This window comes from Rhamphochromis sp. 'chilingali' (genome assembly GCF_963969265.1).
Source record: "Rhamphochromis sp. 'chilingali' genome assembly, chromosome: 11".
Classification (NCBI taxonomy): Eukaryota; Metazoa; Chordata; class Actinopteri; order Cichliformes; family Cichlidae; genus Rhamphochromis; species Rhamphochromis sp. 'chilingali'.
The window spans coordinates 30,041,909-30,056,053 of record NC_137938.1 but is presented as its reverse complement, the minus strand read 5'-3'; the positions used below and the strand labels follow the sequence as shown (position 1 = coordinate 30,056,053).

General features: G+C 39.5%; 1 protein-coding gene across 1 annotated transcript in view; it reads right to left on the bottom strand.

Annotated features, from left to right (window-relative positions):
• The window catches only part of LOC308405199 (neural-cadherin), a 142,982-nt gene that overhangs the window by 71,439 nt on the left and 57,398 nt on the right, over positions 1-14,145 (bottom strand). The window contains exons 3-7 of the mRNA XM_080895663.1: positions 9,681-9,906; positions 6,689-6,893; positions 2,428-2,539; positions 1,456-1,705; positions 862-1,004 (exon numbers count right to left, since the gene is read on the bottom strand). Coding sequence (XP_080751789.1) covers positions 862-1,004; positions 1,456-1,705; positions 2,428-2,539; positions 6,689-6,893; positions 9,681-9,906 — 936 coding nt within the window. The remainder of the gene's footprint in view (positions 1-861; positions 1,005-1,455; positions 1,706-2,427; positions 2,540-6,688; positions 6,894-9,680; positions 9,907-14,145) is intronic.

The window sequence follows — 14,145 nt, the reverse complement described above, 5'->3', positions numbered from 1 at the left end:
AACTGTGGGGAGGGGTAAAACCTTATCAATAGTGTGCCCTATATGAGATATGCCAGTTGGATGTGTAGAAGGATATGAGATGAATTATCAGCCAATGAGGGTTGGCGTTAAGATCAACCGTTATCAGATGTACTTGGACTGCCAATTAAATTTGGCTTCGTGGTTTGCCTGAAAACCTGTTGTGCTCATTTCCTAATAAGCAAAATGCTAGAGCGTACATCTATTTTCATGTTATTTAAAGCACTTTGCAAGTACATTTTGTGAAGTGCTATATCACCACCAAACTGGGCCACCTTCAAACCCCCTGCCACCTGCTCCTGTATCAAAGACTCCTTAACCAAACGGCCTCAATCAGTCCCACTCAGCCCCCACCTCTCAACCCTACTGTCACTCAGCACCAGATCCCCACAGGGCTGGATCTCAGTCCCCTACTGTATCCCCTGGACACCTATGACTGTTTAATAAACCACCGAACCAACATCATAGTCAAGTATGCTGATGACACCAACGTGGTTGGGCTCATCTCTGATGAAGATGACACAGCCTTCAGGGAAGAGGTAGAGAATGTGTCCTGTTGGTGCTCAAAAAATAATCTGAAGCTGAGCTCATAATGGACTTCAGGAGGCTCAGACAGGTCCACTCATTATAAATGGAGAACAGGTGGAATCTGTCTCCATCTTTAGGTTTCTTGGCACCCACATCTCAGCCAATCTCACCTGAACCCACTTCCTCTGTGTCCTGAGGAAAAATAACCTGGACTAGAAGCTGCTGCTGGCCTTCAGCTTCAGCTGCTTGCTGTCTTATTTGTGTTTACATAAAAGAAGAAACACATTTTATGTACACCAGCTGCCGCTCCCTTACCCTTCTGGTTGTCAAGCAGGAAATTGCTATCCTCATTGCCTCCAGTGATGGCGTAGGAGACGCCATCTCCGTCCGGGTCGTTGGCATGAACGATGGCAACCAGAGTGTCAGGACCGGCATCCTCACTTAGGAAGGTCTTATAACTAACAGAGAGGAAGAGAGAAAGATGTGTTATTTCTTTACTGCATACAAGCACTTTGCAGACCTAAAGAGATGAAGGATGTCATGAAAGGGTATTAATGTATGAAAAGAAAAATAGGCTGATGCCAGAATGAGAAAAAAGTTCAATAAAAAAGTAGAAGAAATAAAAGTGTGAAAGAGACAGTGGAGCGAGAGGAGAGGTGAAGATGAAGTGAAAACAGATGGAAGAGAACAGTGTGATTAAAAATAGATTCTGAGTTAAAAACAAACTTAATTAACAGATTGACTCTGTGGGCGAGAGACCCAGACAGCGACAGGGGTGAGGCAGGAAAAAAAGAGAGAGAGAAAGCTCACAGCTGATGTTCATTATTAAACAAAGTTGTATTAACAATTCAAAAGGTGACAAAAAATGAAAACGGCTGCAAAGAGTAGAAGAATGAGGATAATTCTTACACGCTCTGTGAAAAAATGGGTGCCTCGTCATTGGTGTTGGCGACTCGGATGCGGATTGAGGCTGTCCCGGTGCGAGGGGGTGTTCCTGCATCCACTGCAACCACCAAAAACTCATAGATGTGATTAGGGCGCTCATAGTCCAAGCGACGGGCGGGGCTGACCACACCCCCAGATGTGATGCTGAAGTCACTGCTGGGAACGAAGTATGAGATCTCCGAGTTTATCCCGGAGTCACAGTCCCGGGCAAGTACTGGATGGGAGGTGGGTAGGGTGAGGAGAGAGGTGAAAGAAGAAAGAAAATTAGTTGTAAAGTGCAGAAGATAACGCGGGGTAAATAAGGAACAGAAAGAAGGGCTCAGAGAAGATGGTTGTAAAGATAGAGGTGAGAGGAGTAGGAAACAGAGATGAAGAGATTGGATAAGGTGGAAAAAGAAGAAGAAGGGAGACATTTTTATTAATAACTTAGTTTGTACACTGTTGTAATGTATGTATGATTATGTGTACTTGTCTGTCTCTGTAAGGACCAATCTGAGTTTGCAGCCTTGAGATTGATGTAGTTAGTCTTCACTGTAGGATAAAATCTTCAAAGACGTGCTTGGAGGTTCAGACATAGTTTTAAGGTTCAGGTTCAGTTAAGGAGCTCAGTAATGTAGTATGTCAACAAGAGTCCTCGCAAAGATAGAGGGTAAAATAAGCATGTGTGTGAGGATGTGATGCTGGCTGCTCGCCTAATAAGAGCAAAGCCTCGCTGAAGTTGGAGTGTTTGATCTCAACCAGTCACCAGCAGCTATGACAGATGGCTCTGACTCACACACACACACACACACACACACACACACACACACACACACACACACACACACACACACACACACACACACACACAGATGAGCTGTACAGTCTAACCACAGGTGTAATGTGTTGGTTTTGTGTTCACACAGACCCTACTTGACAGATCAGTGTGTGTGTTACCTTGCAGCAGTGAGGTTCCAGGTGCGATGCTCTCAGGTATGTTGTCTCTGGTGTAGATAGAGTGGAGGAACTCTGGTGTGCAGTCATTCTCATCCGTTATGTGTACAACCACCTGCAGGGAGCATCCCACTGTTATTATCTGGTATCAGATTATACTTTATGTTGGTTTCATATTCATTTCAGCGTGAGCCAGCAGGAGAGAACAGGTGAGTTATTTCATCACAGTAAGTAAAGCTTTGGGAAGTATGACACACAAAAAAAGAATTGGGTCACACATAATCACTGATTCGACTACATTTTAATGACTGCTACAGTAGATAAAGATGGAGCTTTATCTGCTGATTTATCTGATTTATCTACACTCCATGTATAGTGGCAACTCAAGCTGCGACTATACATAGAGTGTATAAAATTTATAATCAGGAGTCTTCACAAAACAAAGTTAACTTAGGGTTCTTAACTTATTTGTCCTTAAAACATTGTCCTGTGGTTTGCATGTGCCACTTTTTTCTGAATAAAAAAGCCATCTTCATGAAATTTAATGGTTAAGCAATGATTTGACAGACACAGCTAGTAGGGATGTAATCAGTTTTTTCAATTTGATTACAAGAGCAGTATTTTGTGATTCATCAGGGTGGCGTTATTTTATGTCAGAGCTTTTTTGATTGTATAATGCAGTTTATTATGGGATACACACACAAAAGAAGAAATCAGGCAGACAAATTCTTTGTTTCAGGTTTATATTAAACTAATCAAAATCAAAAGACCCAATCAAACCAGTGCCTATGACAGAATGAAGAGAAAAACCATGAAGATGTAAATTTAAAGTCATTTTTGTTTTGTTTTCAGACATTTTCTATTTCTTATCACAAGAAACTAGAATGTCTTAGTGTAAAATTCACAGCAGACACTCTGACTTTATTAAACGTATATACTTTTCAAGATAATTGAAGCAAACATTGTGAAGACATGTCCTCTGGTCAAGGATGAAAAATATTTTCTCGTTCTCCCCACTTCTCCTTCAAACGTCCTAAACCTTGAGCCTCTGCATCATCACCTCTCTGCTGTTTCAGTTTAGTTTCACCCACTATCCCGAGCTCCTGGAGCCCAACCAAAATGCTATTTTCCATTCCCATAAAGCCTGATTTAACTGGTAAGGCTGCAGACATGACCACTTGAGCACAGATTTTCTCGGCAGTCCTGAACCTTTGACACACCACCTGTTCAGTAATAACAGCAGGGCAGAGGAGAGGCGAGCAGAGAGGATTTAGATGCATGACTGCTTCTGCAAACATGCACTGAATATTTAGAAGCGTAAACAGTAACGCTATTCCTTATTAGTTTTTTTTTTTTTACATCCAACTCAACAGGTGAATATATATTTCCTATGCTGAAAGACTGATACAAAAGAAAGAAGCACATACACACCTTTTTACATCGGAGAGACACAAAGGCAGAAGCACTGACTGCAGTCACTGTGGTGCAAATAGTAATCACTTGATAACAGTAATTACTTGATTTTATCCTTTGCTGCACATGATTTGTGTGACTTATTTTTACTGACAGAAAACATTTTTCATTTCTGGGGGATTCATTTGTGCATGAAGAATAAGAGCAAGTGTTTATTAGTAATAGAAAACATTGTTAAAGTTGAGAGCTTTATGAAACACCACAAATACACTTTTTCTGTAATATCTGCTAAGAAATTGATTTCATATGGTTAATAGATTTGACCAGTTGTTACTTGAAAGTGATAAATACAAAAACCAAGTAAAAACACAAAGATAACACCGTTTGACAGGCATGAAGAGCTTTCAGCTGAGAACTTGGCATTTCTTCTGTTTATCCATCTTCAGTACTGTTGATCCCTCTATTGTTTGCTGAAGCTTTATCAGAAATGGTTTCAACTGAAGGGTGGTTGGGAAACCATTGTTAAAGAAGGCGGAGAGTAAAGGCTAAGTTGTGCCAAATTATATAAGAACTGGAATGAAAATCATTGGAAACAGGTCTTCTGGAGTGATGAATTCAAACTTTTTTTGTTTCAAATTTTCATGAGTATGTACAGAGGTGGTTGGAAGAAAAGGACAGGAGTGAGTATGTACAGTCATTCATGGTGTGGGGCTGCATTTCAGCCAGTGGTGTTGGAGATCTAGCCTCTGATCTCCCAGCACGATATCATAGCAAACCATGTAATAGACAGGCCGGTCCACCGTGTCCATTTCACGCTTCAGGCCTCTCCAAAGAGTGAAATGAACACACGTGCACAAATTTTAGTACCAGCAGGGGGAGATACTATATTTAAAGCCAAGAGGTCGCTAGTGAGCAAGGAAGGTATGAAATACATTCCAGTGTCCTTCATCACTAGAGACAATTAAGCTAGGTGGCTAATATGTATTTAAATGTGTTAATAATGTATGTTTAAACACTTTCATGTGATTATTTTCATGGTAGCCTGGAATAAAAATATCTCCCTCTGCTGGTACTGCAACTTGCATGCATATCCATTTTACACTTTGGAGAGACTTGGTGTGTCTATTAGACATTTTTGGATCTCCACCAAGTAGACAAAAGGTCATGTACCTAAATTTTGGGGGAAAATTCCCATCAGCCAATTCCCATATACTGGGTGAAGATGGATTCTTTATATAGTTCAGGCAAAGACAAGTGTACTTATAAACTAATGGTTCAATAACAAACCAATAGCTGCTCACGGACATAATTTTTTTTAACCTAAATTCCCTTCTCTGTTATATATTTAAAGATGTTTTTCCTTTACAGGTGGCAAAGAGATGCTATTTTAGTGTGTTATTGAAACTATCTTGAAGTCTTGGGGTTTCTATATTGAGAAAATTGGGAAAACGTGTGTAGTCTAGATTCATATAATATTAACAGTCAAAAAAAGGTACTAAGCTTGACACCAAATGTCAATATAAAGCTGTTCGACTGAACAATGGAAAGAGACAGAGACATGTTGACGGCTTTAAAATGTCTGATGAAGGTGATGAAGCCAGAGGCAATAAAAACCGCAGAAGCTACAGTAAGGTGCAACATAAGCAGTGCTGCAAAACCCCCTCTCTCTCTTTTACATGCACACGCACTCACTCACACACACACACGCACACATGCACACACACACACACACACACTGGCATGCACGAACAGGCAGGGCATTTATAGTGAATTAGCCAGCCAAGCTTATAGAGCAGCAGTGGCCTTTGGGGGACACTGGTAGTTTAGCAGCTATTCTCTCTGTGTCTCAACCATCTGGACACTGAGAGCAGGTGATAATGGATTTCTCTTGGTGTGTGTGCTTGTGGGAGTGTGTGTTAATGTGAACAGATGTAGATATCTGTTGTAGTAAGTCTTCAAAGCTTACTCTGAGGGTAAAAGTCAGTACTTAGCAGCCAGGCTTTTGCACTTTACGTATGTGTGTATGTGTGTGTGTGTGTGTGTGCTCGAGCCACATATAATCTATTATTGTTCAAACCCTGTAACACAATAAAAAGAAAGCTCCTGCATCACAAAACTGCTGATTCCTAAGCGATTCCTAAATTCTGAACGCAGCTTTGAACTTGTGCATTTCACTGAGTTTTCATCGTGAGAGCTTCACGGGATGCTCAGCAGTTTGTTTTTAGTGGTATGCTTGCAAAATAAACACATAAATTTAATAAACAGTAAATGAAAGAGTTGCATCACAGCATCTGATTCAGCAGCAGCACTTTCTTTCTCATTTTAAATTAATGAGTTTTCATCAGAGAAGTGGTATGCCGAACTGTCAAGGGTCAACACCCTTACATGTTCTCAGATATGTGTGATGATGAGCTGTGGATTTATTTCAGAGGCTGTGGTAACACTTACAACTCTGTATTGACCTTCCAATTCACACCATAATACTCCATGGCCATCATGTGATTCGACTGTAAGAGTTTAATATGCCATTGATGTGTGAACACTTAGAGTGCCTACCATTCTCCACCAGTTATCAGATATAATAAATTATTTTCAATCACTCTCTAACTTCTGTTTTCAATTATCAGGTTGTCTGAGTGTTATTTTTCCCTGGTTATTGTTTTAACTGCAGTGCACGGGACCATAACTTTGTCCCAAAAGATAAAGCTGTGTGTTAAAGCTGTAGCTACATGCTGTTGACATGGATGTATAAATTTAGAGCTTGCATTCACACATCAAACTTGTAAAAGTATTAGTCACTTTACACAGATTAATAAATAGTATATTTGCATGCTTGGTAGTGTAGCTGTACCTCTGCCACGCTGCTAAGGCCGGTGTCGGGTTCAGAAGCTCGGACCTGCAGGGTGTGCAGGTTGTGACCACTCTCATAGTCGACGTTCCTGGTGAGGCTAAGCGCTCCGCTCTCCTGGTTGATGCTAAACAAATTCCCTGGATTAACCAGTAGCATGTATGAGAGACTCTTCTTCTGGAAGGAGACAGCATGGACAACTGCAACTCTACATGGACGTGGACATAAACACACACAAAGCAAGAAATTTAAGCAACATTAGCAACAGTTTTCTTACCAGAAAGAGAAAATAAAGGGAAAAATAGACTTGAGTTCTCCAAGATTTTATGAAATCCTTTTCTTAGACCTCTATCTTCTGCTGAATCAGATAAAATACTGTGTTAGTTTTAATGTATGTGTGCACCACTTCACAGTCAGCTCCAAGTCATGTCTTAGCATGGCTTAGCAAAAATACTGCAGCCGCGGGGGAACTGTTAGCTAAGCCCCCTAAAAGTAGAAAATATCGAGAAATTTCCATATCTTTTGTAGTTCTTTAAATGTCATTACACATTGGTTGTGACATTTCCTTACCTACTTTAGCACTGTTGTTATTTTTATTGCTTGTATTCCTGTTTTTATCTGTGTAAAGCACTTTGAATTTCTTTGAATGAACTTGGTGTGCCTTGCCCAAAGTATAAACATGACCACAGGTCTGCAGAAAGCTGATCTGCATTTCTTTTTCCAAACAGACTTATAAAGTGAAGAGGAGCTGTGACGTGCTGGTCGAGCTCCAGTGCTGCGTTTAAAGTCTGCAGCCTTCATGGATTATTCTGAACTCAGACACCATTGCAACCCGATTAATCAATTTAACATAAACTAACACACAGGTATGCACAGACGCACATACGGTCAGAGGACACGTGCATGTGAGGACATAAAAACAAATAAAAGGGACATAATGGAAGAAGAGACACACAGAAACCACATGCAGAGATACACCCACAGACACACTGCTCACAGGGTGGCATGGATACTTGGATATTAATACAATGTGCTTTGCGCCAGCAGCCCCGAGGATTCACACACACACTCTCCTTCATGTTTATCCAGACCTCGCTTTTAATAAATATTTGAATTTGCCACACTTTCAAATTCTCAGCCTCAGGCCACACTCATACATCTGGGTCCTCTTCAACCACCTCCACCCACCCCAGCCTTCTCTGCATCATCCCTCTAGCCTTCATTTTCTTCTCTTCCCTCTCCTTCCTTCCTCTATCATCCCTTCACGCTCTCCACATCCCTCCACCTCTCCCTCCTCCTCCTTCTTCTTCTTTCCTTTTGTCTCGCTCTACAGGGCTCATCTTTTCATGCATCACATGACATGCAAAGCAAGGGAGCAGGCACACACAGACAGACACACATATGCACAAAATGCCATTTTCACATTCTGTGTCTGAGGCAGTGGAATGCAAATCATGTTTCTGTATATATGGAGTCAGAAATATAAACAGACACTTTTGTTAATAAAACCTACTCACAACAATAGTACCAGATGTAAGATTACAAGTACTTCTAATATGTCTCTCTGTGTATAACCCTGTCAGTAACATATACAAACATATAAATTAAAAGCACATAAAACTGGTACCTGTTGGATCACTTCTAATGCAGTTGCTTGATACAAAGCAGCATAAGGTGCTGTATCAAAACTTGTACTAATGGATCATACAGGAAATATGCGCTTAGTATTTATTTTTATGTGTTAACTGCCAGGCATTTTGGTTTGTACACATCTGTACATCCATGCAAAGGGTGAACCCGTCATTGTCAATAGACCACACAAGATGGCGTCTTCTGGTTTAACTGGTGTAACTGGTGGAGGCCTAAATGCTAAAAATAAGACTTCAGAATTTGTCGAGTAGAGAAGGATCTGTAACAAGGAATGATAAGAAAAAGAAAAACTTAACACTGTCACTTTCACCTTTTTTACTTATTGAGGTTTATATTTCAGAAAGCATGCGTGTAGCAAAAAGCTTCTTTTAAGTTACAGTTTTTCTCAGTCGCTTTGGTGCGTTTCTCAGAACACCATTAACATTTGCACAGCAGTTAGTGCATTTCCCAAAACAATTAGTGCTACAGTCACTTGTTCACTGTAGAATACATGTAAACATAAAATCACCCATTTGGTAGAGCCTCCTCATGAGTGACAGCTGTAATTCACCTGAGATCAATTGTTCAATTTCGGAGACATTTCCAGGAAAAATGATACAGAAAGGTATAGGATTTGCTTGACAGATGGCCAATTTTTGGCATGTGATAACTAGTTCAACAATTTTGTGTGTGATGACTCAAGCAATGGATGTATGACTATTCGTTTTATTGGGAATGACTATTCAGCATCCATAGGTATGATTACTTTTGACTGACATGACATAAGCAAATGGAAATGTCAGAAAGCAGCAGGGAAATGTATGGAAGCAACTGATTCATGTCCAAAATCATTTGCAGTTTGTTCAGAGAGAGGAGAAATTGCTACTATGATGAGCACAAATGACTGAGTGTTGTGGAGGTTGAACTAATAGTTATGAGAATTTCAATTCTGATCTGAGAAACGTACCAAAGCGACTGAGAAAAACTGTAACAACTTATACTGCAAATAAACATCCAATGCTATTCTTTGGGAGTTTCACTGTATGTATGCATAAGGCATATATTTCCAAAGAAACTGGTAAACCTGTGAGACCTAATTGACTTGTGAAGGGCTAAAATGTATAATAGCAGTCTGGCAGTTTAGATGAAATGTCTCAGATGCCATCTTGCATTTTACAGGATTTAAAAGATTAGCCACTAAGATCTTGACGTATTACAGAACTTTCGAGTGTCTTGGAGTGTATACAACTTACTAAATGTGAAGCCTCAACAGCATAGCCAGGTGGTTATAATGCTGTAAGTGTTATTCACAGAGCATACACACAAACAAGGGATAACAATATGTCAAACTGCTGTAGGGACTCACGGTTGGCCAACGGGTATGTTCTCTGGTACATTCAGGCTGTACGTGGAATTGGTGAACTGGGGTGGCCGATAGCCTGCAAGGATAGCAACAGTGGCTGGTGGCCCTTTACGACCATGTCCATCCACTGCCTGAACCCGAAGGAGGTACTCCTTACTGGGGGTCAAAGGTCGACCGGTTGTCCTGATCTCCCCAGAACGATGGTCCACCTCGAAGCACTCCTCATCACCTTTATAAAGAGAAAAGGAAACTCTGCCTTTAAAAACATTAATTTAAATGATAGATAGATAGATAGATAGATAGATAGATAGATAGATAGATAGATAGATAGATAGATAGATAGATAGATAGATAGATAGATAGATAGATAGATAGATAGATAGATAGATAGATAGATAGATAGATAGATAGATAGATAGATAGCAGCCACAGCTGTCCAATTATAAAACTAAATAAGGTAATATGAAGCTAGAGGGATTCTCTGAGTATGTTTATTTCTGTGTGTGTTTGTGATTAACACGTTTTGAAGAGTCCCCACTGGAGAAGAGAAGGAAGAGGGAAGGGAGCAGTAGAAATGTGGAGACAATTTGACAAAAGAGAAAGAAAGCAGACATGGAAACTTTGAGAAGAGGAGGACAAGAAGAAAAGTACAGTTTAAAGTTTGCTTAGCCTCTCTGTCCACCATAATAACTGCCATCATCACCTCTTGGGCTGGTGCAGAGTCCAACAATTTCAGTAGCTTTCATCCTATATTCTATCTATTATTTATTTCTAAAATCCCTGAGAAAATAGTTGTGTCTCAGGTTCTTGCTCACTTGTTTGGCAATAATCTTTTTGAACAGTTTCAGTCTAGTTTCTGTCCCATTGATTCTCAAGAAAACAGCCTTTGCAAAATTCACCAATGACCTCCTAATAGCAGCTGACTCTAGTCTATTAACCATTCCTCTTCTTTATTTCCATTACTATTTATGCAATTGCAGACTATCACACTATGTCCCATAATATCCTTCTTGACAGACTAGCCTCTACTGGAATTAATAAACCACCCATAAACTGGTTTAATTTCCATTTTTAAATCCTATCCTGGTTCAGTCAACTTAAATATCTCAGCTGAAATTTTCATTTCCAGTTATACCACTTGTTCTCCAGGGATCTGTTTTGGGGCCTCACCTATTTATCAACTGTCTATTTCCTTCTTTTGTAAAATTATCAGCATTTCAATTTCCATTGTTATGGTGATGACACCCAGCTCTACCTGTCAGCCAAACCTACCACCACTCTCCCAGCCACCTTCCTCCAGGAAATCAAATCCTGTTTTTTCTCATTGGCATCCAGAATGTCAAAAATTTTCCCTCCCGATCGACAACTCCTCAGTTTCTCCTTCCCCTCAGGTTAAGAGTCTGGGTGTCATCCTTGACAGCACACTTATTATGTCACTTGCTCCTCATACTTCCATCTTTGTAACATTAATATATAAAGACATTAATGTCTGTCTGTCACAACCAATAGTACTCCCATCTTTATTCACACCTTGGTTATGTCCTACATGGCTTCCTGTATATCTCTTTCTCTCATATCCATCCATAACTTTCAACTGGTTCAGAAGTAGTCACAGAAGTTTCTCCATTTATTACATCACATCTGTTGTTCAGCAGCTTCACTAGCTCCCAGTTAAATATCGTATTGATCTTAAGATTCTGCTCCTCACCTTAAAGGCAATCCATAACCTCCCTCTGCAGTACCTCTCTGAACTACTGCACGTTACACACCCATTCACATCCTCAGGGTTTCTTCTTCTCTTCTTCTTACTATGCCTTATGCCTGTTTGACTACCAAACAGTTGCTTCAGTTCCTCTGTTCCTCACCTCTGGAATTGCCTCCCATGAAACATCTGTAACACTGATTCTCTCCACTTTCAATTCCCATCTCATAATGCACCTCTTTAAACTGTCATACTCACTCTGCTGGTCTTCCACCTGTCATATGAATCCTCTGTTCTTAATTACTTTATATATTTTAAGCTTGTTTTACTGACTTGATTGATATTTTCTTGGTTCATTCTTGCACTTTTTTAAAACTCTTTTGTGTAAGGTTTTGAAAGGTACCCATTACAAAATGTGTTTTTATTATTGTTATTATTGTTAAAAACAAAGATAGGCAAAGTAAGGTACCACTCACAAAGGCCTAGACAACATCCGCGACCCCTAGACAACTGCTAGTTACTAAAAAAAGATTTGTATTCCCCAATTGGTTGGCAAGTGGTTGGTGGCCGAGGGAAAGTGGTTACAAAGAGGAAACCCATCCTGCCTGCTGCAGCCATCCATAGTTTGCATGGAAGATGTGTCTTGTCTGCATAAACGTGCTAACTAACCACAGAGCAATAGTGAAACTTGAAAAAAAGTGTGACACAGGCACACAACGAAACAAAGAGGCAAAGGCTGTATATCATGTCATGAATAGAAAGAAGATGAAAGGTTAGAATGGGCGGATAAAAAAAGACATGAAGGGCAGAGAAGAATCCCCAGCTGTTGACTGGAGGGTTTTGAACCAGCAGCTGCATCCAACCTGTCAATCATCTTCTCTTGTTTTGACTGCTGAAGGGAGATTTTTCTGACACTTGTTTGTCAAAGTCTCACTAAATGAGTTGTGGTTTGCTTCTAAAGCAGCGGTCTCCAACCTTTTTTGCGCCACAGACCGGTTTATGCCCGACAATATTTTTACAGACCGGCCTTTAAGGTGTCGCGGATAAATACAACAAAATAAAACTAGTACCGGTACCGAAAAAAGAAGATTTATTAATAACACACGTGAAAAGACCCAGGAAAACCGAGTAAACGATAAAAACGATAACAAAATAACGCTGAAAACCGATAAAAACCCTGAAAACCATACATTTCACACCTGAGCCTCAACTCTCGCGGCCCGGTACCAAACGACTCACAGACCGGTACCGGTCCGAGGCCCGGGGGTTGGGGACCGCTGTTCTAAAGCTCCTACAGATTGCCTTTATTGTCTCACTTTCATAATAATCTCTTTTGAATTGAAATTAAAACTGACTTAAAGTAGGTTTCGTTCAGAGACAAGAAGATGCATATTGGTTTCTTGCCCCTGATTGGCATAGCATGAAGACTAGGCAAGAGGCCAGGGAACCAGCTGGCAAACCTGTCCAAAAACTGAATAACAGCACCTCTAAAAGCTCACTGACTCATGCTTTATAACTGCATTCAGTGACCTAAAATATCCAATGACCTGTCCAATTGTTCTGGACAGACATGTAATATATGGTAGTTGTTACTATAGGAAGAAATATATTTTACTGTGGAATAACACTACTATGATTTTGTGAAACTTCTGAAAATAAAAACTGATATCTGTCAACCTCATCTACAGCTAGAGACTGCTATAGATTCTTAAGTTGTCACTTTACAATGGAACCATTAAAATTTGAGATTTTTATTCCAAATAAGTAGGATTCATGGTACTGCATTTGAGCCCCCTTGTGTAGGTATTTGACTATGCAGAGTGAAAGATTTTGGGTATACGGATGTGCTTGCGTGCACTTCAAAAAAACAGAAAACCCCAACAACAATGCTGAATGCTGACTGGTTGAAAGTTGGTCCTAAACAGGAAAGGGAGAGACAGCTGAATTTATCAGCAACATAAAGAACACAGAAAGTGGTTGAAGTGGAAATTATTTTTGAAAGTTTCACTTTATAACTTAGGTCTTCTCCTTGGTTGTTTGGAGGACCTACTAAATATAAAAAACATATTTTAAAAAATCTTGATGGTGACGCCTGACAGGAACTGGATCAGAAGATTTTACATATCAAATACAAACACAAAGGGTTACAAGTTTACAGTTTTATAAGAGTAGCATTCCTGATGATTAGATTGTCTTATTCATTTAATTTTTATAAAATCTAAGTTTAAATTAAAGTGAGTCTTGCAACTTGGTGTTGTTTTAAGTCTATAAAAACATGGCAGAAGGGAATGACAGTGATTTATTTCAGTTTTCTAAGAATATGTTGAGTATATTGAAGAATAACAGAAGATTTTGTAGATATAAAAAAAGAACCATTTGTTTCAACTTTTATTTTTTTAATAGTACAGTGATGTCAGTGAGTACACACTGTTTTTAAAAAGACCCACAGAAACTGAAACTTTCAACTCATTTTTAAGCCACTAAAACAAAAACTGCAAATTTAGGATGCTGTAACTGATTAAAATAACATTAATGCCCCTAATTGGCTTCACTCACTCTACATGAATATATTTTCACATTGGCATGATGTTAAAAAAACATTTTTAATATAAATTATTGGATTATTCATTCGTACACATGTAGTCACATTACGCCAAGGGGAAGTAAGAAGCTTTTAATAAGAAAGCATTAGAAATTAGCTCTCAAAATATCTCCCCTTTACTTTCCTCCCCCATTTTTCTTCACTTAAAAAAAAAAAAAAATCCA